At 55.3% G+C, this 24,685-nt stretch overlaps 1 protein-coding gene across 1 annotated transcript; it reads right to left on the bottom strand.

The window, feature by feature from the left end:
• Window positions 1–5,333: 5,333 nt before the first annotated feature.
• On the bottom strand, window positions 5,334–19,326 carry LOC308355577 (SLAM family member 9-like; the record flags this gene model as incomplete). The annotated part of the gene is made up of 6 exons (XM_080823895.1): window positions 5,334–5,360; window positions 6,504–6,595; window positions 6,792–6,917; window positions 8,422–8,718; window positions 10,259–10,651; window positions 19,254–19,326. The coding sequence occupies 6 exons, from the start codon at window positions 19,324–19,326 to the stop codon at window positions 5,334–5,336; spliced, it is 1,008 nt and encodes a 335-aa protein (XP_080680021.1).
• Between the last annotated feature and the right edge of the window lie 5,359 nt (window positions 19,327–24,685).

Below are 24,685 nucleotides of genomic sequence, written 5' to 3' on the forward strand. Positions count from 1 at the left end.
AAAGTGACACTCACTGGGACAGTCAGGGAGAATGGGGGGAAAAGTTGGAAGAAGTGAGGGTGAGAGAGAGGATCTCAGGAAAATCAGCCGATGGGGAAACCGCAGCCTGGTGTGGAGAGCAGGATAATGCAGTTTCTGTGGGGCCATTCAGTGTGCGTGCTGGGATGGGGTAGGAACAGGACCAGGCAGAGGAAGGTCGAGGAGCACTCAGATGGGTGCTGCTCAGACAGGAGACTGGATGCAGGACTGAAGGGCCCAGGTCCCTCTGGAATCAGTGTTCCCAGTCTGTGCTGATGGAGCTGGGTTAGCAGGAAGGAGATAGGAAAAGATGTGCTGTGGATACTAGTCTGGATTCTGCAGGAACCAGCAGTGTAGGACGCTTACAGATCCAGAGAGATGTGCTTTAAGGAATGGCTCACACTATTATAGAGGCTGGTGAGTCAGGTCTGCAGGGTGGGTGAGCCAGGCTGAGCTGCAGGGAAGATCTGCTGTTGGGGTTCAAGTCCAAGGTGGTCAGAGGAGACACAAGAAAGAGCCAATACCGCAGTTCCAGTCTGACGGCCGTGTCCTGTCTAATTCTCCCTTGCTCAGGGGAGGTCAGTCTTTGCTCTCACCCAGCCTTCAACTGATGGGGTGAGGTCCACCCACAGTGTGGAGGGCAGTCTGCTTTACTCAAAGTTCATCCATTTAAGTGTATCTCATCCCAAATCACCTCCTGGAAAAGTCCAGAATCATACTTGACCACAACTCATGGCAATGGGGCCCAGCCACTTTGACACATGAGATGAATGATGAATACACACAAACACTAATCCAAAGACACCTCGATGGGCCAGTAAACGTCAGAGGGAGTAGACGTCAGAGCAAGGATTATTTCCAGGGTGAAGAGTAGTGCAGAATAACGGAAGGCCAACTCAGCAGGAAGTGAGAAGAAGCCCAGGTGCGTGTGCTCCTAACAGCAGAGCACTGGACGGACACACGGCGCAGAAACTGGCAGAACCGAAAGGAGAAGCACGTGAGTCCACTGTCACGTCAGAGCCGAGCACCCACTCTCCGCATGGAAAGTCAGCAAGAAAACAGCCGGTGAACACGACCCTGAGCCCACGCGACCTCACTGACATTTAGAGAATGTTCAACCCCAACAGCAGACCTCACATTCCTTTCCAGTGCACTCGGGAGCCTCCCCAGACAATGTCCTGTCCTGCGTCATGACACTAACCTGATGGCGCTCAAGAATTTGAAATAATGTATTTCTTTGACCACAATAGAATTAGAGTCGAATTTTAAAAAAAGATTTTATTTATTATTAGAGAAAGGGAGCATGAGCACTGGGGAAGGAGAAGCCAACTCCAACTCCCTGCTGGGCAGGCAGACCCAAGGCTCGATCGTAAGACTCTGGGCTCACAACCTGAGCCAAAGGCAAATGTTTAACACACTGAGCCACCCAGGTGCCCCTGGGGTAGAATTTGTAAACAGAAAAATAACAGGAAAATTTGCAAACATGCAGAACTTAAACATCTACTCCCTAATAACCCGTGAGTGAAAGAGGAAGTCTTGAGGGAAATTTTAAGTATTTGAAGTAAATGGAAATGAAAAATACAAGATATCAAAGTGTGTGAAAAGACGCTAACCCCGTGTCTATAGGGAAATATATGTGTAATGATGGACAGACATTACAGAAGAAGAAATGCTCGAGTTAATAATATAAGTATTTACCTTATGAATCTAGAAAAGTAAGAACAAAATAAACCCAGAGCAAGTGGAAAAAGGAATAAGAAAGATAAAAGCAGAGATAATGAACCTGATGAATCTAAAAAAGCATATTTACAAAAATCCCTGCAGTTAATATCATCCTTAGTGGTGGAAACTGAAAGGTTTTCCCTGAGCACTGGGAAGGAGGCAAGGCTGTTTGTTCTCAGCACCGCTATGCAACATTCTCCCGGAATTCTCATCAGTGTGATAAGAGAAGAGAAGGAAATAAAATAATATATAGATCAGAATGGGGAAAGAGCAAACCTGTATTTGTTATGGACACTGTTTATATGTGTGTCTGACAGAAAATCCCAGAGTTTCTACAGAAAATTCCCGAGACTAATAGGTGAGTTCACCAAGACTGCAGGATACAAGGCCACAGGGAGGGAAGGGACCCGTCATGACACTCGTCAGGATCTAACACAGATTTAGAAGTCCGTGCTCTGGGTCATGGGGAGCGCACTGCGGCTTCTGAGTGGTCTGCAGACATGGAGAGTCATCTAGTCCATCTCCATTGATCTCTGCTCTAATCAATGCATAGAAATCAGCTGCTTTCTTATACACTAACAATGTAACTGTAGAAAGACAAATTAGGGAATTGAGTGTATTTACAGTAGCACCCAAACCCGTAAGATACCTTGGAATAAACCTAATGAAAGAGGTAAAGTGTCTATACTCTAGAAACTACAAAACATTTAGGGAAGAAATTGAAGAAGATGCAAAAAGATGGAAAAACACTCCATGCTCATAGATCAGAAGAACAAACATTGTTAAAATGTCTGTGCTCCCCAGAGCAATCTAAACTTTTGACACCATCCCAATCAAAATACCAATGGCATTTTGCAAAGTGCTGGAACAAACAATCCTAAAAATTGTATGGAATCAGAAAAGACCCTGAATAGCTAAGGAAATGTTGAAAAAGAAAAACAAAGCTGGGGCTATCACGTTGCCTGATTTCAAGCTATATTACAAAGCTGTGATCCCCAAGACAGCATGGTACGGGCACAAACACAGACACATAGATCAAAAGAACAGAATAGAGAGCCCAGATATGGATTCTCTATTCTATGGTCAACTAATCTTAGGCAAAGCAAGAAAAAATATCCAATGGCAAAAAGACAGTTTCTTTAATAAATGGTTCTGGGAAAATTGGACAGCTATATAGAGAGGAATGAAACTCAACCATTCTCTTACACCATACACAAAGATAAACTCTACATGATTGAAAGACCTCAATGTGAGACAGGAATCCATTAAAATCCTAGAGGAGAACATAGACAGTAACCTCTTTGACATAGGCCACAGCAACTTCTTTTAAGACACATCTCCAAAGATAAGGGAAACAAAAGCAAAAATGAGCTTTGGGATTTCATCAAGATAAAAAACTTCTGCACAGAGGAAACAGTCAGTAAAACAAAGAAGCAACCTATGGAATGGGAGAAGATCCCTGCAAATGACAGTACAGATAAAGGGCTGGTATCCAAGATCTATAAAGAATTCCTCAAACTCAATAGCCAAAAAACCCAAATAATCGAGTCAAAAAATGGGCAGAAGACATGAACAGACACTTCTGCAAAGAAGACATGCAAATGGCTAACAGACACATGAGAAAATGGTCAACATCACTAGCCATCAGGGAAATTCAAATCAAAACCCCATTGAGATATCACCTTCCACCGGTTAGAATGACAAAAATTGAAAAGGCAGGAAACAACAAATGTTGGAGAGGTGGTGGAGAATGGGGAATCCTCTTACATTGTTGGCGGGAATGCAAGTTGGTGCAGCTACTTTGGAAAACAGTGTGGAGGAAAACAGTGAAGTTTCTCCTCAAAATGTTAAAAATAGAGCTACCCTAAGATCCAGCAATTGCACTCCTGGGTATTTACCCCAAAGATACAGATGTAGTGAAAATTAGGGCCATCTGTACCCTAATGTTCATAGCAGTATGTCCACAGTTGTCAAACTGTGAAAAGAGCTGAGATGCCCTTCAACAGACGCATGGATAAAGAAGATTGGTCCATATTTACTATGGAGTATTACTCAGCCATCAGAAAGGACGAATACCCAACTTTTACATCAACATGGACAGGACTGGAGAAGATTTTGCTGAGTGAAATAAATCAAGCAGAGAGAGTCAACTATCATATGGTTTCACTTGCTTGTGGAGCATAAGGAGTAACACGGAGGACATCGGGAGAAGGAAAGGAAAAATGAAGGGGAGGAAATCGGAGGGGGAGATGAATCATGAGAGACTATGGACTCCGGGAAAGAAACTGAGGTTTTTAAAGGGGAGGGGGTGGGGGATGGGTGAGCCCGGTGATGGGTATTAAGGAGGGCACGGATTGCATGGAGCACTGGGTGTTATACACAAACAATGAATCATGGAACATTACATCAAAAATTAATGATGGCAACTAACATAACATGATAAAAAAGTAAAAAAAAAATGTAATGTGTGCATTTGTAGGATAAACCCAGTTCTGAATCACAGAGCTGAATGGCTGGAGGCTGGTGTATGTGTGTGTGTGTGCACACGCATGCACCCCCGTGTGTGTATGTGTGTGTGTGCATGTGCATGTATGTGCGCGCGTGTGTGTATGTGTGTGTGCTTCTGTGCAGACACTGAGGTTTTCAGGATGAGAAGCTTCTCGACTTTCCTCTGATCTGAGGGGATCTACCTGCTTCCAGTGGGTCTCCAGGTCAGCTGCGGGATGGAGAAGGGACATTTGAGACCCACTTTGTCTTATTTGAGTTACTGATTCTGGCCAACAGCAGGCTTCTTTGTCACCTGGGGGAACAGTGGTAGAGCATGGAAGGAGAGAAGGTGTCTCTCTTACCAAGAGTAAGAAGGAACCTTACAGTATTTCCCTGGGCTCAGGTGAGCAGCTCCCACGCCCCACCCCCAACACAAACATGCACTGTTACTGCCTGATTACACACGTGATCACAGCTTCTGCTTTCCTTCCTGTGGGAGAGGAGCTCCGGCTCTCTCTCACCAGGTTCCTGGTATTACAGAAAGGGAAGTGGGGGACGTGACCCTGCGAGGAGAGGGCAGAGGACACAGGGGCAGGGGTGTGGCTGGTGGGGCTGGGAGTCAGTGTTTGGGATCAGCAGAGGGGGCGGGTGGGGAGGCTTCCCTGGGCATCAACAGTGTGACTGGTCCCTGAACCCCAGGAGCCGGGGCCCCAGAGTGAGAAGGACATGGGGGATGGGAAGGATCCTGCCCAAACGCTGGGAAGCACCACCCTGTGAGCGAAGAGCAGCCCCGGGGGGACGGCGGAGAGTCTGGGAGGAGGGCAGGTGGGCCCGGGGTCCCGGGGAGTGGCCGTCAGGGGACCCGAGGAGAGGGGGTTGGAGCAGGAAAGGGGCATCAACGGTGTCACATGGGGGTCATCTCCCATGCTCTAGGGGTCCCCGTGAGGTGAGGCCAAAGTCCAGGCTCAGGTGTGGAGCAGGGGCAGCATTGGGATGGGGTGAGGGCTGCAGGGAAGGAGCCGGCAGGGTCCGGGGGACGAGCCAGAGAGAAGCATGCAGGAGATGCCACGTCCCCAGAGAAGGGCCCTGAAGTGCAGGGAAAGTCCTCACTGAGCCCCGAGGAGCTCCGCGTCCTGCGTGGGGACAGCAGAGAGGGGGACGTCACTCTGTGCAGTCAGTTAAAGCTCACACTGTCAGGAAACTTCTGCCTGTACTGAACAGTAGGAGGCCGGACCGCTGGCCTGCAGGACAGGACAGAAGGAGGTTGGGCAGGACGTGGGACGGTCAGCCGAGGCCTGGAGAGACGGGCCTGGAGCTCCGATCCCTGGGCTGAGTCGTGACTCCGGCGCTCCCAGACGTGGGACCTGGAGAGTCAGCTTTTCTGGCTCCTTCTACTGGTCTGTAAAGTGGGCACAAGGATCCCCACCACACAGAGAGTCCACCAGGACCCACTGAGTTACCAGCGAGCAGAATGGTCCCAAGAGTGCGGGTCACAGAGCCTGCCCTCAGCAAGCAGGGGCGATTATGAATTCACAATGTCTATAAAGAGCTCTCAGCGCAGGACTGACGGCTGGGGGAGCTCAGGACGGGCCCGGGTGGATGTTGTGATTCTCCACGGTTTGCCCCAGAGGCTGCGGGTCTGCAAGGCAGTTTGATGTCGTACGGATGAGGGGGACAGGGGGGCCGTCTAGGGTTGTCATGACGCAGAGGCTGAGTGGTCCTGGAACAGGTTTGGACCAATTTACTTACTCAGCTTCCCCTGACCTACCACTGTGTGTGTCTCACGGGGAGCTTGTGCACGAGGATTTAGCATAGAAATAACTCCTGGTTCCATCCAGTCCCTGCTCAGAGCCGTCAGAGGGGCAAGAGGTGGGTGTCATCTTCACGAGACAGGTGTCCCCGGGGTGGGATCTCCTGCTTCTTCCCATTAAATCGTGGTCATGGCCTGGCCTGGCCTGCGGACCTCACTGTAGACAGTAGTGAGAGAGTTCTCCTCTTCTAGATGTTCTCCCCTACCCTGGAATGCAGACGGAGGGATCCTGGAACCGCTGAGGGACACAGAGGGACCCCCACAGACCCAGGGCTGCTGACATGACCTCCCTCAGCACCCAGCACTGCATGGACCCCAGGAGAAAGTTCTTAAGTTAATACTGTGTTGTCTGGAAGGGGTTACGGAGGCGTGGAGACAAAAACCTGCATATGACTGGGGTTGACAGGCACACACCCAGGCACAGAGGGGCTTGGGAGAACCCAGATGCCTCCTCCCTGAGCCTCACCTTGTCCCTGTGGTCTCCAGACTCCTGCTGGCTCAGCTCTGCATAGTGGATGCCACCATCCGGGTCCCTGGGCTCCTCCTGCGATCCTGTCCCTGCGTCACACACAGATGGAGCTTGAGTCTGAGCCTGGAAACCTGTACCCTCCCCCTCCATGACCCCATGGCCATGGCCACACCTGCCAACCTCCCGTAGGGACATTCCCTGAGCAGCAAAATGCAAGAGAAAAGGAACCCAAGGTCCAGCGTGGGAGGGAGGTGTCTGGACATGGGAAGGAGAAGTGCCACCTGCCTCTCCCAGGCTCCACATTCTTCTTTTTCCCACGTCTCTTCCAAAGGTGCAGCCCAACTCCGAGGATCAGCAGCAGGACCGCAACAGGCACCAGGATACCGGGCAAGTGGGCAGCACCGGTCTGTCCTTGTGGATATGTTTCCATCGCACAGAGAGAGTGAAGAAGGTGAAGGCGACAGAGAATGAGGACACCCGTTGCCAGGCACATGGAGAATCTGAAGGGACCTGGTCAGGACCTCGAGAGGGAGGAGCATGGCAGCGGCTCTCACTCAGCCAGTTCCCGAGCTCCTGCTTGGGGCCGGGGTGCTGAGAGGAGCAGGACACGGTGCCCGCCCTTGAGGAGCCCCTCAGCAGGGGGAGGGCTGAGCACATGCCGGAGGCAGCCAGCCAGAGCCATCCCAGGACACTAGAGCTTACAGCTTGTACCCAGGTCATCAGGGAGGGCCTCCTGGAGGAGGTGATGGGCAAACCTGGTCTTGAGGGAGGAGTAGGAGATTGCCGGATATTCAGGGTGGGTGAGGCATCTCAGGATGGAGAGCCATGAGCAGGAATGGCTGTGACAAATCCCCAACCCTGGGAGCTGCTAGCACCCACTGGGGCAGGCCAGAGAGGGACCAAGTAGGGGCAGCCAGGTGGGAGGATGAGAGGGAGGCAGGAGCCTCTTTCCAGAGGGCCCAGTGGGTTCCTGAGCCATGAGCTTCCTCTGGGATGAGGGATACTGAGGCAGCAGATCCCCCAGCAGCTGGTGGAGGAGGGGAATCACGGGGAACCAAGTCATTCATTCATTCAGGGACACGCTGACTGTGAGCATAGTGCCCGAGGTCAAGGCTGGGACAGGCGTTCAAAGGAGCAGCAGACATGCCCCTGCCCACCAGGGGTTCAGGCTGCACAGGACACTAATCCTGGGCCAGAGCATCAGCTCCCAGTATGGGGCCACTGACCCCTCCTTAGAGGAGACGAGGTGCGAGGGCAGGACAGCAGCAGCTCCTGCAGGGCCCTGAGCCATCGAGGCTGAGGAGCCCCTGTGCAAACTCTCTTCATGCTGGGACTGCCCCCAGCACGCGGCCCTGTGGGACTGCCCGGGTCACAGGCCCCTGGAGCCAGCTTCAGGGAGGGGATCCCTGGATGGGAATAAGTGGGGAGTGGAGGACTCCTGACTTGGAAGTGCTGAGGGCAGAGGGAGGGGCCTGAGCAGAGGCTGGTAGCCGAGGAGAGCAGGACACATCAGGAATGCAAGCCAGCAGGTAGGTGTGACATGACCAGAAATGGGCAGAGGAGCTGCAAGCCCTGAATCCTACAGGGAGTCACTGGCCCAGACCCCTCCGACGGCACAGATCACGGACACCCCCAACTCGTTTTTCCTGAAAATCGCCGTGGACACACTTGGGAGGATGGATGAGGGTGGGGAGAGGTACCTGCTGGGTGCTGCCCGGAGCAGCAGGGGTGAGGGCTGGCGAGCAGCACGGGAGTGACACCGAAGGGTAGGAGCAGGTTGGATGTGCTGCCAGAGTCCTGGACGGGGTGACCAGGTGGCAGGGGTGACATAAACATGGGGGACAGAAGCTGAGAACCCTCGCCCTGAGCTCCCTAAGCTCTGGGAGAGTCCCTCTCCTTTGGTAGGTGCACTTACTGTTGTCACAGACGTCGCCAAGGTCCAGGGCGGCAGTTTTCTGGTCCACCTGGTTGCTGACCACACAGGTGAGGCTGGGGCTGGGCTGGCTCAAGGGCAGGTGCACAGCCAGTGTCCAGGGGTTGGGGGATGGTCCTGGGGCCGGTCTCTGCTCCAGCTCCCTGGGGAGGCTCTCATTCTCCCAGGACACCGTCAGGTTCTCCCTGGTTCCTGTGGTGTCACACTCCACAGTGATGTTGCACCCGCCTGGTGTGAGGGACCGAAGTGTGGCCTGGATCTGGGGAAGGGGAACAGGCTCTGGTGAGGGAGGGACAAGAGGACAGAACCTCACGTGAGTGGAGAACATCACAGCTCCTGCTTTCCCCTGCGGATTCTCCCTGACGCTCTGGCTTCCTCCCCCTAAGGGCAGGGATTGCATTTTACAGATCACAGAGAATTGACCCAAATATACAGCAGGGGCTAGAATGGAAAGGAGCCACTGAGTTTAGCTCTATGTGATTTCACTAGACTGAGCACGTCTTACTAATCTCGCATGAGAAAATAGTTGCTGGAGGTTCCCCCAATAATCCATGAATTTTGAAAGAGTGGGGTGTCCCCTAGAAGGAGAAGTTTGGACCAGGATTTGTCCTTCTCCGGGTCCTGGTCTTGATTTTTCTGCTCAGAGGGTTCCCGGGACCGCACAGTCTGTGGTATAGACGGCCACTGGCTAACTCTGGGAGCCCAGAGATCAGACTCAGTCTCCACCAGGACAGACCGCAGTGGGAGTCACTCGGAATGGCCTCCTGCAGTGTGGCTGGACCAGGCACTGAGCTGGGGGTCCACCCAGGAAGACAAGGGACAGATGGACAGTCACTCTTGGGAATCTCCAGATCCTGGGAGTGCAAAGTCCCCTCTCTCTGGAGCAGGACGACTCCCTGTGCAGGGGGGAGGGGTGCAGGGAGAGCGAGCTGCTCCCTGAGGGTCTGGGGAGGGGTTACCCTGTGAATTCTCCTCCATCCGTGGAGGTTCAGAGCTGGACCGTGGAGTCTGTGAGTGAGCTGACTCGGGCTGGGCTGAGAAGGACGAGGGAACGGGGCGGGAGAACAACACGTGGGATTCCGGATACTGCTAGGTGACGAGTGTCCCCCAACCATGACCACGTGCTGACCTTTAGAGCCTGGAGATGTCTTAGGTTCCAGGGCAAAGGGGAAATGAGGTTGAAGACAAGCTGACTGTAAACCAGACATGGTCTGAATTCCCTGGACAAGCCCCATGTGATCACAGGGTCCTCACAAGTGGGAGGAGGCAGGGGAGGACGTGGGAGGGACACAGTACCAGAGGAGCTCATCCCACCATTCCACCTGTGAAGGGGGAGGAAGGGGACCAGAAGCCAGGGGATACTGATGCCACTACCCCAGAACCTCCAGAGAGGACCACAGTCCTGCTGGCACCTGGACCTCATGGCAGAGGCTCTGGGGTCTGACTCCTGTCCTACAGCCCAGGAGAACCCCAGGGGGAGGTGTGGTCAGCCACCGAGGTGCTGTCACCTGTTACAGCAGCACTGGACAGTAAGAGTGTCACTAAGGACCCTGAGTCCTATGGGGACAATGAGTGTTATTGCAAAATCCCCATTTCCCCCCATTCTATGTTCCCTCCTGAAGCACAGACATGATTTATCCCCGGTGTGAGTCTCAGCTCTGCCTGCATTTGTGGTGACCTCACAGCATCGAATTTCTGGGGAGATGATCGAGTCTGAAGGCTGCAGTCTGGAAGGAATCCTGCCAGCGAGGTGCACGGACACTCCCGGGGACAGAGGAAGGGGGTCAGCTGTGGGACTGGGGGAGGGGCCGCCACGTACCGTAGACCGTCAGGTGGAAATCCTGGTCATATTGTCTTCCTCTCGTATAGGACTCTCGAGCCCGGTACAGTCCACTGTCCTCAAGGGTCAGCTTGTCAATCCTCAGGGTCGTTGTGTTGAGCACATGGACCCTCTTCTCGAAATTGTCCTGGAAGTTGACCCACTGTGGAACGTCTGTCCCAGGATGCACGTGCAGCATGACTATGTAATTTGATCTGTATACGATGCCCCAAGTCATCTTCTCCAGCTCGACTTCTGGAGGTAATTCTGGATTTCTGATCACTTGAAACAACACAGAAGCTCCTTGAATCCCCCTCAGAGGAAGAGGGATTCCAGAATCGTCCACTGCAGACTCATGGGCTCCAGGACTCTGGGTCACAGTGCTGCAGACACCTAGGGCATAGGACACAGAAAACATAGGTAGTTTTCATTAGGAATAAAGGAGAAAACCCTAGAATCCTTCCTGAAACCCATCCATGTGCCCCCTTGAGTCTGGGAAGGCAGGAGAGTGCCATGAATTTGAGGCGAGGCTGGAATCCCTCCTGGTCCCAGGGGAGCGTCCCCTTGAACAGGTCACGGGAACTTGCTCACCTGCAGTGTCCTGACCCCTGACAGCGAGAGGATGAATGTCAGGAGGTCTTGGATCCGAAGCACGAGTACATTTTGGGGCCACACCGAGAGCATTTCTGCGAGAGGCAGGTTCTCACGGGGCTGCAGAGACCCCTCGTGCCCACAGGCCGTGTGAGCTCTGCCCCTGGAGGGGGGTCGCTCCCGGGGACTCCCCTCTGAGGAGCAGAGCGCCGCTAACGTGACAGATGGCCCTCAGGGACAGCAGGTCCGACAGGAGTGTGACCCTGTCCTGCTGTGACCCTGTCTCCTGCTCGCTGTGACGAAGTCTGCTGCCGTGTTGTGGGCAGCCCCATGGAGAGACCGTCCTGAGGCGGGACAGAGGGCAGCCTCTGGCCACCAGTGTGCAGGGTCTACCCTCGTGGGAGTGCGTCATGAACGGCTGCTCACGGCCCAAACGGGGCTCTTGCTCCCTCCTCGTGGGACAGTTCTACTGATGTTGTCCCTGCGGACACCACTGCCCCGAGCAGCGTTGGATGGATTCTCTGCACACAGGGACTTAGGTCCGTCAGCTGGGGGGGCATATCCGCGGCTGTGGGTGTGTGGACACCACACCCAGGACATACGTGTCACACGTGAGTGTGTGCCTGCCCAGTGTGCATGTATGTGCTTCACACGCGGGTGTGTAGACAGCACGCATGGCTGTGTAGACACTGAGATAACCCATTGGGATGTCTAATCGGCCAGAGGCAGCTCCGTCTCAGCCTCTGATAGACCCTGCTCGTCGCCCCCCTGAGAGCGACCCCAGCCGCTCTCCCGCCAGTCATGCTCAGGTTCCCACCAACACGCGGTGACAGAACCTTCTTCTTCTTCTTTTTTTTAAAAGATTTTATTTATTTATTTGAAAGAGAGAGAGCACAAGTAGGCAGAGAGGCAGGTAGAGAGAGGAGGAAGCAGGTTCCCTGCCGAGCAGAGAGCCCGATGCGGGGCTCAATCCCAGGACCCCAAGATCACGACTTGAGACGAAGGCAGAGGCCCCAACCCACTGAGCCTCCCATGCACCCCCTGAACTTTCTGATCTTTCCTAAATTGATAAAAGAAAACGCTATGACATCATATTCTAACGTGCATTTCTCCCGTACACAAACCGGGTCACTATGTCCCATGGCTGTCGATGTCCTCTGGCCGCTGTGAGTCGTCTGTTCATGGCCTCGGCCCGTGCCTGAGTTTCTCTTTTTAGCACCTCGGAGCTAGTTCTATATTGATAAGATTAGCCTGTTTTCTTTTCTTTTCTTTTTTTTTTTGTGGCTTACAATTTTTTTTAATATTAAATTTTTTAATAAACATATAATGTATTTTTATCCCCAGGGGTACAGGTCTGTGAATCGCTAGATTTACACACTTCACAGCACTCACCATAGCACATACCCTCCCCAGTGTCCGTATCCCCACCTCCCTCTCTCATCCCCCCTCCCCCCAGCAACCCTCAGTTTGTTTAGTGAGATTAAGAGTCTCTTGTGGTTTGTCTCCCTCCCGATCCCATCTTCTTTCATTTTTTCTTTTCCTACCCCCAAACCCCCCACGTTGCATCTCCACTTCCTCATATCAGGGAGATCATACGATAGTTGTCTTTCTCCGATTGATTTATTTCGCTAAGCATAATACCCTCTAGTTCCATCCACGTCATCGCAAATGGCAAAATTTCATGTCTTTTGATGGCTGCGTAGTATTCCATTGTGTATATATACCACAGCTTCTTTACCCATTCATCTGTTGATGACATCTAGGTTCTTTCCATAGTTTGAGATTAGCCTATTTCCTAAAAAACAACACAAAGAGTGAGTGTCGGGTCTGCATCTCAGCCTTGTCTCGGACTAATGGCCCTGCTGTCGTCCTCGTGCAGTTACACGTGCGGATCCTGTGGGGCTCCCGGATCATACCCCATATAAAGAGATCAACCCCCCTCATCAAAGTGTGCTCCTAATTCTCTCTTCTTTCCTTCTGGAACCTTCTTACTTCAGTGTTCCGCTGTGAGTCTGACGCACAGGGACCGTGCTTGGGTCTCAGACCGGGAGGTCTGGCGCAGCAGGGCGGTCGGCAGCCTGGAGGGGAGGGTCTGGGAGGCCTGAGACCAGGTCCTCGGTCCCCTTGAGCGAGTGGATGGGAGCAGTCACGTGGCCCGCCTGCTTTCGGCCTTCCCTCTGGGATGGGGACGTACTAGCCGTGCTGCCCCCAGAATGAGCGCTAGGATGTCAGGAGAGGAAGGCGTTCATCTGTGTGAGCTGCTCTCACCACCACGATGGTTCTTGACCAAGCACTCCGGGATCAGCCCGGCCTTCCCCGGCTCAGGATGGAGCCCATGTCTCTCCCCGAGCTGTCCCTCTGGGCCCCTCCTGGGATCAGGGATGGGCGCTGGGACACAGACGCCCAGGGTGCGATCCCATAGGTGGCCACAGGGAGTCAAAGTCCTGCTGGGGCCTTCCTGACCGAGAGGACACTCCTGGCTGTGTCCACAGCAGCTGGCTTCTGTGGCCCCTGTCCTGTCCCTGTCCCCAGGTGGCTGAGCCCCCCGAGCTGCCGGGCAGAGTGGTGGAGACGGAGGGAGGACCGGTACTCCTCCTCCCACGCGCGGGTGACCACAATGTCTATGGAGCCTGCGCTCGGTGTGTGCCTGTCCCCTCTCCTCAGCGGGTCGTCTCGTGACTGGACAGTATTCTGGGCTCATCCAGTGCTCTCCTATGGATTCTGGGCTGATTCAAGCAGAAGTTCAGGGGGTGCGTCCTCCCAAGAGTCAGCGCCGTGAAGGACGTGCGTCCTCTCTCTGTCGGCCACAAACTCGACGAACCCGTGCACACACAGGACATCTGTGTCGATCGATCGGGCTTCCTGGTGGCCTGGAGAGGGCTGGACTTTGGCTCTTCCCGGGACGGGGTTTCCTCATGAATTCATGAAGAACAACAGTGTCCTGTCACACCCGAGTCCCCACCCAGTCCTCGGTCAGGGCCCATCTCATGTGCAAATACGCAGAGTGTGGTGCACACAGGATGCCAACCCCGGGTCAGAGAAGCCGCCCTTGTTCCAACAAGGGGACGGTGCCCGGGGCTCCCGAGGGACAGAAGATCCGTCTCCAGGGCGGCGCCTGCCTGCGGACTGTTCCCCAGGAATTCTGAGCCCACAGTGTCGCTCTCAGTGGCCCCCGTGTGTGTCAGAGGGGTCCGCCCCAGGGGACAGGGACACGGACGCTGGCATTTCTGCCGACCACGGGCAGCACCCGCGTGGCTCCGGCCAGGCTGTTCCTGAGCGGCCATTCCCTGCCCCCCGCCGCCGCCGCAGGTCGCTGTCCTGAGCGGGCCGTGCACACTGGGGTCCACACACCGGGACGGGAGCTCTGCAGACCACACTCAGGAGCAGAGACAGAGACAGCAGACGGTCCGAGGACTGCAGGGAGCCTCGAAGATGCATCCTTTCCTCCTTGGAGGGCGGAGGATGTGACCACAGGTAGTCCTGGGCTCTGGGTGCTGAAGGGTCCCCAAGCAGACTCCCCGGCTGCCTGTCCCTGTGAGGATGCAGGATGAGGACAGGACAGGAGGAAGACACAGAGCAGAGGCCTCAGAGAAGCTACAGGACAGTCCTATCGGGGAGAGACCCCCAATCCCAGGATGTCACAGCTGGAGGGTCTTTGAGGGAAACTTTCACAGAGGAGGGGCTCCCTTGGGTGGGTGGACTGGTCTAGGTTACCCAGGGCAGAACCAGACCTTGAGGTGGCTTCCAACTCTCCCAGCCCAGCGCTTCCCCTGCAGGGAGATGACCTGCACCCTCCCCGTCCCTGCTCTCTCCTGCCCTCCCCTCCACTCCCCTACGTTCTTCCCTCCCAACTCTGCTGTCTGGTCACCAGGTCTGAGCAGAACTGGGGTCACATGCCTCAACTATTGTCCCGGGAGAGGGGACTCAAGTATTCAGTGGGCTTTGGCAGGGCAGGGTCATGGGGCTACCTGAGAGTTGACCAGCCCCTGCTGGAAAGGGGGGAACCCGGGACAGAGGAGGCTCAGTCCTCGGGCATTAGGGGAGGAGCGGCCCGGAAGCTGGAAGCCCACGCAGGACGCAGGACGGGAGGAAGACGCGACAGTGCTCAGATCTGCAAAAGGTGCTGACCCCACAGAGGGACCGAAGGTCAGGGGCGGGGTGCCCGTGAGCAAGAGTCTGAATTTATTTAAATAAGACAAAATTTGACTTTCAACCATTAACATAAAATTTTGTCCGTTTCCCTCTCATCCTTCCTTTCATTCTTATATGATCTTCTAACCCGGACATTTATGGAAGAGAATTCTGTAATTTCCCATTTTGTCTCCAGTTACACCGATTGAAAAGAAGACAAAAACTACATTTACCAACAGGAAGTGATTTTGTAAAAAAAAGGGTCTCAATGGCTTGCAAACTCATTTTCTAATGAGTAATCCTCCTGTTTACAAATGTCCTGTGTTCCCAGAATTTCCCTAGAATCCCTGCAGGCACAGAGGGGCTGGTGTGTTCACAGCAAACAGTACAGATAATAACAGCCTCCCAAGCGGTCCCCGGAGTTCACAGTTCTGGAAATCTTACTGTTTCCTCCTTTGTTCTTATTTAATTTGTTACACATAAGAAAATGGACTCCGATGAAGTAAGAACCAGAATATGGGGCTCTTGTTAAAACAGTCTTTCAGTTCTGTTTGGGGGCCCCCTCTGCTTCCTTCTTGTCCCCCCCCAGGTCACCCCGACCCAGAGCCCAGGTCAGCCGTCTCCTGTTCCGGGCTCACCCCTACACACAGCAGGTGGGCGCAGACCCTTGAATTCTGGGGGCTCCTTCCCGTCCCTTGCAAACAGAATGTCACTGGATTCGGGGCCTCCTCTTGCCCAAGGAGCCAGACGAGCGCGGCCCCTCCAGCTCAGACAGGGGCTCGGGTCGGCGCCTCCTGCACACAGCAGCTGCAGAGGCTGCCGGTCCCCTGTGCACGGCACGGGGGGTGCCCGTCCCCACCCCGGGTCCCCTGCAACCGCTGCCGTGTCTCCTCCACCCCTCTCCCCACGAGGCTCCGGGGTCTCCCGGCCTCACCCCCAGGGAGGGGGAGGGGATTCCCTTCCAGGCAGCCGGGTCAGGTTCCCAGCCTGGCCTCAGCCCAAAGCTCCCCTTGTTCGCTCCGTCCACCCCGGGGCTCTAACCCAGCGCACCGCGTGTGCTCCGTCGTCACGGACCTGCTCCGTCTGGTTCTTCAGCACAGACCTCGGCCAGCCCGGGAGCTCCTGCCTCCCTGCCCACCCGGCGGCCTCCCTCCCAGGGGGCTCGGGCCACTCACTGAGGAGGAGGCTGGTCCATCGCAGGGGCCAGGAGGCCCCGCACAGGAGGGGGTCTTCGGAGCAGGCGCCCATGGCCGCTGCCTCCCTGCTGGCTCCGCCTGGGCCTGTGAGGAACAGCTTCTGAGAAGAGCTCTAACGCCCTTCCCCACCCCGAGGGCGGGTCTCACTGGTAGTTCTGGGACGCAGCTGCCAGTCTTGATTAAACCATTTCCATCTCTCATGTTAGCTCAGCATCTGCAGGGGCCTCAGGAGATAGCTGTAGAGTAAATGTGGGAACAGCCGCCCTCTAGGAGGCCCGGTGCTGGAGAGGGAGGCCCCGTCCCTGTGCTCACAGCCAGCCTGGGGGTCTCCCTTCCCCAGCCTGCACCCCTAGGACCCCTGACCTCTCTCCCTGGGCTCCCACTCGGCCCGAGCCCCGCTGCTTGCCAGTGTCAGCTGATGACCAGGCACAGAGTCCCTTCCTAGAGCCAAGGGCACGGGGCCTCTCCTGCTTTGGGCCTGTCCTCTGTCTTTATACCATCTCAGGAGTCATATTTCCTTTCTGATTTTCTAGGAACTTCATTGTCAGGTGTCACAGTGAGAAGCTAGGAGCCTGAGAACAAAGCTTTCCTGGGAAGTTTCTCCCCCACACCCCCGTGCACACATGGCATGTCCCCACTGCTGGTCCCCAGGGATATGTCTGCAGCCTAGGGCCAGCTCTGCCACCACACACAGGACCAAGCCCACTCCCACAGGAGCAACCCCAGAACTCCCTTCCCTGTGAGGCTCTGCCAGGCCTGGGCCCGCGCTCGCACACAGGCAGGGCTGGAGAGGGACACGCGCCTCTGGCTGCAGGCTCAGTGGCCTCAGACTCTCAGCTGCATACGGAGGGTCAGGCCAGGCCTCCTCTTACCAGATGGGTTCCCATAATGTCTAGAACCTAAGGCCTCCCGTGGACCTAACCCCGCACCTGTCTGCTGACCCCTCCAGAGGCAGCTCACGGGACCCCAGCAGCCTCTCCTGTCCCGTCCCACACTGGGTCCTGCCCTCCCCCTGCTCATGGGTCTGCGGTCCTGTGCTCAGCGGAGGCAGGTGGTCCCGGTGTCAGGCTGGTGCACGTGCAGGGTGGGCAGCTGAGAGGGGATGTTGTTTCCTCCCTCTGTCCCAACCTTCCCCTTGAGGACAGTGGGGGTTCACATACGTGCCAGATAAGACCAGCGGCTTTCCTCGAAACTGGGCGTGGCCGCCGTCTGTGCTGTCCCTTTAGAAGTGTTTACTGAGCACACATGGTCCTCGGGCGGCCCCAGTGACCATATGATGTCGTCCCTGAGCCTGTGGTGGCTTCCCAGGCAACAGACCCGCTCACCACCTGCTCTGGAACAGACACTCCACCCGAGGGTCCCATCCAGCTTCTGGGGAAGGCAGGAAGCTGCTCTCTGTGGGTTCTCCTGGGGCCCTTAGCAGTCAGGTATGCTGTCACCAGGTAAGGGCACAGTTTATCCTGTCCTGGGTGGTGCCGCACATCTTTAGGACCAGCCACAGCCCAATAGGAGTTGGGCCCAAAGGCACATCCGTGCCAGCGTCTTGCTGTGTAGCAGAAACACAGGCAGACACATTGTCCGGCTCAGATTCAGGCATCTGCTCTCAGACACAAGAAGACAGTGAGCACAAGCACTTGAACCTGACCAGCATCTGTGCTCCCTTCAAAGACTGCGGCCCTGGAAGACATGAACAGACATTTCTGCAAAGAAGACGTCCTAATGGCCTTACAGACACGTGAAAAAGTGTTCAAGATCACTCGGCATCAGGGAAATACAAATCAAAACCACAGTGAGATCCCACCTCACACCAGTCAGAATGGCTAAAATTAACAAGTCAGGAAATGACAGATGCTGGCGAGGATGCAGAGAAAGGGGAACCTTCCCAACTGTTGGTGGGAATGCGAGCTGGTGCAGCCCCTCTGGAAAACAGCAGGAGGGTTCCTCAAAAAGTTGAAAATAGAGCCACCCTAAAACCCAGCAATCGCACTGCTGGGTATTTACCCTAAAGATACAAACCTAGTGATCCGAAGGGGCACGTGCACCCGAATGTTTATAGCAGCAATGTCGGCAACAGCCAAACTATGGAAAGAGCCTAGATGTCCATCAACAGATGAATGGATAAAGAAGATGTGGTATATATATATACAATGGAATACTATGCAGCCATCAAAAGAAATGAAATCTTGCCATTTGCAACAATGTGGATAGAACTAGAGGGTATTATGCTGAGTGAAATAAGTCAATCAGAGAAAGACAATTATACGATCTCACTGACATGTGGAATTTGAGAAATAACCCAGAGGATCACAGGGGAAGAGAGGGAAAAATGAAACAAGACAAAACCAGAGAGGGAGACAAACCGTAAGAGACTCTTAATATCAGGAAACAAACTTAGGGTTGCTGGAGGGGAGGGGCGTTGGGAGAGGGTGGCTTGGGTGATGGATATTGGGGAGGGTATGTGCTACGGTGAGCACTGTGAATTGTGTTAAGACTGATGATTCACAGACCTGTACCCCTGAAACAAATAATACATTATCTGCTTTTTTTTTTTTTAAGATTTTATTTATTCATTTGACAGACAGAGATCACAGGTAGGCAGAGAGGCAGGCAGAGAGAGAGGAGGAAGCAGGCTCCCCACGGAGCAGAGAACCCAATGCGGGGCTCGATCCTAGGACCCTGAGATCATGACCTGAGCTGAAGGCAGAGGCTTAACCTTAACCCACTGAACCACCCAGGCACCCCCATTATCTGCTTTAAAAAAAAAAGATTTTATTTATTTATTTGACGGAGAGAGAGAGAGACAGCGAGAGGGAACACAAGCAGGGGAGTGGGAGAGGGAGAAGCAGCTTCCCCAGAACAGGGAGTCTGATGTGGGGCTCAATCCCAGGACCCGGAGATCATGACCTGATCCAAAGGCAGATGCTTAACGACTGAGCCACCCAGGTGCCCTAATACATTACCTGTTAATAAAAACGAATAAATTAAAAAGAAAAAAGACTGCGGCCCTGGAGTGAGCTGGAGGTGGACGCTGTGAGCTGTGGGTTCCCAGGGGGCCGTGACCCATCACCCTGCTCCACCTGGGGCCCTGGACAGGGACTGCTGCAAGTGCTCCCGGGGGCTCTTCAGCAGCAGGAGCCCCGCCTCTAGCATCGCCGGTCCCCACAGGGCAGACGCGCCCACCTATGGCTCTGTTCATAGGACCCCCTGCACCCCGGGCCTTGGCGCTGGGAAGGAGGTGTGAGACCAGCATTTGGTGGCCAGGGCCTCCAGCTCGCCCCTGTCTGCGGGGAGCCTGCTGTGTCCCAGGCAGGACGTGGTTTTCACACAGCCTGGCCCCCCGACACCAGCCCCCGCCCCATCAGCCAGGCAAGCAGGCTCTGGGGAAGCCTCAGGAAATCTCGCTGTGGGTGGGGTTTCCGTCTTGAGCGTGGCCGCCCCCGCAGGGCTCTGGAGAGCAGCTGTGACCCTACTTCTTTCCCACCTTGACTCTGAACCCCCCTTCGGTGAGCAGAGTGGGGCTCCTTGCTCCGCGCCGGCCCTCCCCACCGACCAGTCTGCGGGGCTCAGGTTCGGGCGGCTCCCCGGCTCCCTCCCGGCAGCCTGGCCGTGCTGAGGGCGCACAGTGGGCCTGTCTCTGGGAGCCCAGTGCGCTGGCGCCCGGCTTTGGGGAGACACGGATGGAGATGCCCTTCCCGTTCCGCCGCGACGCTGATCCCCTGTGGGCAGGTGAACCTCGGCCTCATCCGTACACGGGATCGGCCAGCAGGGCAGGTGCTCCGGGAGCACGGAATAAATGTGGTGCCACCCCCTCCCCCATCAGCTCCCGCAGCCACTGCGTGTCCGCCTGCACCTGCACCCTCGGGGAGAGGGGCTGAGCCGGAGCCCGACAACGCGGCTGTGGGGGGCTGCGGGGGTCCTGGATTTGAGGGGACCAAGGCTGGGAGAAGAGCAAGAGACTGTGAGAACCCAGACCATGAGGTCCTCGAGGCCACATGCAGCCTCGTCGGTGCGTGGGGGCGGGCATCAGGGGACGGGTGACAGAAGGAGGGTGTGACCTTGGGTTAGGGTTAGAGCCCTCAAGTGTAACCCGGCGGTCACGATCCCGTGCCTTCAGATCGACCCTCTGTTAGTGCTGGCTGCTCTCCTCCGCTCCCTTGAGCCCCTTCCCGCCCCCATTCCCACACCCCTGTAATCACCTCCCTGCTGCCTGGTGTAACCTGTGGGTCCTCTGTGGCCTCGCCTTCGCCGCCTGAGTTCACGGATGTCGCCCAAGTCCCCGCAGGGCTCTGCAGCCCCAAGGGGAGACTCTCAAAGTCCTGTCTTGTGCTCAGGACTCTGTTCCATGCTGGGAATTACGATAATCTTCACTAACGTGCAGACGCGTGGTGACGCTCGTGCTGACGCAATGTTGTCAGGAATGACACACAAAGTAAAATGCCAGCTTATTCATCTGCAATAAAGATTGCCCTGTCTGGGGTCCACTGTCAACTCAGGAGCCCAAGGATCCCCCCCGGCCATTCACAGGGTCTCCCCCAACAAAGGGGGCTTGCTGGGCAGACCCCGAGAGCTCAGGGTGGCAGTGCCTTCTCCCACGCTCAGGCTCTTCCGGAAGCTTCCATCCTGTCTCGACACAGCTCCCTGGTGGGCAGAGCACTCGTGACCTTGAGCCCGAGGACACGTGCTGTGTCGAGGCTTCTGTGCTGACCTTGGGCTTCAGGCTGGACACCCTCCTGGAGATGCAGGGACTCCGTCTGCGGCCGGGGGAGGCGCGGGCTCTCAGACCAGACACGGTGAGGCTGAATCTCTCTTCCCCACACCTTCCCTATGTGTCCCTGGACACAGGACTGGATGGCCCTGAGCCCCGAGCTCTCGGCACAGTGGGGACGGGGAGATGCTGCAGGAATCGCTGGGCGAGTCCCTGGGCCTGTGCGGGGCCGGTGAGCTCTCCCGTGCTCCGGGAGACTCTGGTGCGCTCCAGAACGCCCTTGGAGGCACCGCCACAATCCACGGTGCCCAAGCCCAGGTCCTGGGGCCACCTCAGACCTCCCCTCCTCGCATCCCCACATCCGACCCATCAGGAAGGCCTGTCGCCTCCAGAGTATTTCACGAGTCCCCCACGTCCCACCCCTGTCTCCATTCTCCCCGTGAAGAACCGGGGCTCCTCTCGCTAAACTGTCCAGGGCCGGGAAGCCAGGAGTGGGCGGAGCCGCGCTGGAAGCCTGGGGCTTTGGCGCCAGCTCTCCCGCTTCTGAACTGAGGCTAAGCCACCAGCAGCCCCTCTGCCGGGTCCTCTCCCAGGCTCCCCCCGCACCACGTGGCCCTGCACTGTGTCCTCCCCGCACGGCCACGGGGGCCTCTCCGCCAGCCTCACGCCCAGCCCCTGCGCCGCTCAGCACACTCTGCTGAGCCCCCATCCCACCTAGAAAGATCCCAGCGCTCCAGGGGCTCAGGCTGCCTCCCCCACCCCCTCCCTGCTGCCCCTGTCCCTCCCCTGCCGCCCCCAGCCACTGGCTGGTCCTCCAGCATCGTGGGCAGGCTCGGGGCTCGGGGCCTTGGCTCACCTCACCTCTGCCTGCAACGTCCTTCCACCCACCTCCGCGGTTCCCACTCACCCCTGCTCAGCCTCTGCCACCTCCCCAGGGAGACTCATTTGAACAGCAGCTCCCCGGCCTGAGTCTGCTTCTTGTGTTCCTCCCACTGGGCACCCCTGACCTCATGTCTACTTGGCCACTTGTTTATTTCCAGTGTCCCCCAAAATACAAGTTCTTGCACTCGTGTGCCCCAGCACTGAGCACAATAGTAAGCCCTCCATGAACAGGCTATGGAGGTGGGATCGCCCAGCGGTTGAGGCTCGGATTCCAGAAGCAGACCCGTTGTCTGGCCTCAGATCCCAGCTCTGCCCTTTACTGGCTTCACGATTTCACAAATCCTGGCAAGAAGCACTTTGTTTTCATCATCTATAAAAATTAAATATATTTAGTATTAATTGGTTGAATTAGTAGTTTTATCTTCACTTCTATCTTCACTACTAAAGTAGTTTTATCTTTACCTTAGAAAAGTGAATAGCTTATAATAAATACCAAATACTCTCGCTTTAACCAAAAACATGCCATATATATGTTAGTTGGAGGAAGGAAGGTGAGGGAGAGCCATGGAAGAGAGGAAAAGCCTCAATTTTTCATATCGGAAAGCACATGGTGCCTGAATGGGTCTGAGAATAGTAATATAAGAACATTATTTTTTGAAAAGCACATTTTTAGAAACACAAGTAAATGCCCTAAGAAATTGTTAAGAATTGAATGTGACAGGGTGCCTGGGTGGTTCAGTGGGTTAAGCCTCTGCCTTCGGCTCGGGTCATGATCCCAGGGTCCTGGGATCGAGCCCCGCACTGGGCTCTCTGCTCAGCGGGGAGCCTGCTTTCCCCCTCCCCCTCTGCCTGCCTCCCTGCTACTTGTGATCTCTCAGTCAAATAAACAAATAAAATCTTAAAAAAAGAGAGAGAGAATTGAATGTGACTTTCCTTGCAGAGGACCGATGGCTCCGGCTCGTCAAGGACACTTGGGCTCGGTTTCCTCACTGCGGACATTCCTGAGATCAGGATACCTGTTCGCACTGATGTTACTCCGCGGGACATAAAGTACTGACGGATCCGCGTTGGATACTGTAGACACAGCATAGATACAATGTAGCCATTTCAACAATGTAGCAGTTATAGATGCAGTGTAACTCTGAGAAACACAGAACATAGGTCGGGCTCCCAGGGAGCAGAGAGCTGTGGCACACACAGGTGGGAGGGAGACGTTCATTCTGGAAACATGTGCTCCAATTTTCAATCATACATGTACAACATGAGCTTCGTCATCAGGAGCTCTCTGTCCAAGAGGACACAGAACAATTTATTTCCTCTGTGTTGTTAATTTTCAATATTTGAGCTAACAAACTTCAGAATGATTTTCTTGAAGTAGACTCTAAGTGCAATGTGGGGCTCAAACTTATCACCCCCAGATCTAGAATTGCCCACGCTTCCGACTGAGCGTGCCAGGCCCTTAGATGACCTTTTACATGAGTTATTACTAGTTGAGTACGTAATGCTAATCACCAATCCATGTGGTTTTTCATTTAATTCTGTGAACAGCTTGATGCGGTCAGTCCCATCAGCACCCTCACTGCGTTCAGTAGAAATCAGAGGCACAGAGAGGCTGGGTGACTTGCCCAGGGTCACACAGCCTGGAGGGGGAAGTCAGACAGGAGTCTCTGCTGTGAGCGCTCCACGTGGGGACCAGGCGGGAAGTGCCCTCAGGGTCCCTGGCACGCCACCCTTCCTCTCAGTGTCTCTACCTGCCTGACGGGGTGACCGTCCACTCCCCAGAAAAGAAAGCCAGTCCAGAGAGGGGAGGAGGCAGGGAAAGACAGGGTGACAGACACCTCACTGGGCAATGGTTTGCTGCTAACTTTTCTCAGTCCTTCAAGGCAGGCTCTATGTCCAGGGATCCAAACATTTTCTCAGGGCCAGGTGTGTTCCCCAAATGACCTGCTGCTTTAGGACCCTATCCCATCCGCCCTCTGGGATATCTGATTTCATGTCTCAGGGTCTGTGTCAAGGAGAGGGGGCAGGGGCCCTCTCTCCTCTTGAGGCTGTTTCACCCCAGACATCTGGATCTAGAGCTTAGATCTCACATTCAGGATCTTCCAGGCTTCCCCCATTCCCAAAGGTAACCCACCCCAATCCCGCCCCTAAAGAACATTGAACCAGACCAGTTATAGTCCTGGACTTCCAGATTCCCCGCCCTAACCCCGAATCTGCAAGCTCCTACATCAGGACCTCACCCCAGATCGCTCCCCTGGGCTCCTACCTTCCAGGTTGGGCTCCTAATCCCTGATTCCTGGCACCCTCATGTCTGTACCGGGGCCCCCTGTCGACTTGCCAGCCCCTCCCAGATTCTCTGCTGCTGGCCACCCTGACCTGGCCCTGTGGTGGGTCTGGGAGCAAAGGGAGAGGCTCCGCGGCCCCGCCCCCCTGGGCAGCCCCTGTGCCCCCCGCCCCAGCCTCCCTGAGCATCCCCCCTCCAGGCCCTGAGCGCGGGCACCAGCGCCACCTGGCGGCCGACGTCCGAATTGCCGCTAGAGACTCCTGCGAAGGAGCCCTCGCACCTCAGCTCACCTGCACACACAGGTCATGAGCACCTACTGTGTGCAGCGCGTGGGGAAGCTGGGTCGTTGTCCTAGGGGGGCGCACAGGCTGTCGGGAGGCAGAAGCACAGACCCTTCCAGGGGAGGGGAACAGCAAGAGACTGAAATCCATCGACAAGGGACACGTCGACAACATGATGGCAGCTGTGACAACACTCACATTCACTCACATTCACTAAGCAGACCACATAGAGAGAGTTAAATTCTTACTGACCGAACAACCGAGATGGAGATGGAGAAACGTCAGAAAGCAAACCCGAAAATCCAACCCAAAACACTGCAGGGTCCCAGGGTCAGTGGCCCAAATGCATGCTCCCTG

This window comes from Martes martes (genome assembly GCF_963455335.1).
Source record: "Martes martes genome assembly, chromosome: 15".
Classification (NCBI taxonomy): Eukaryota; Metazoa; Chordata; class Mammalia; order Carnivora; family Mustelidae; genus Martes; species Martes martes.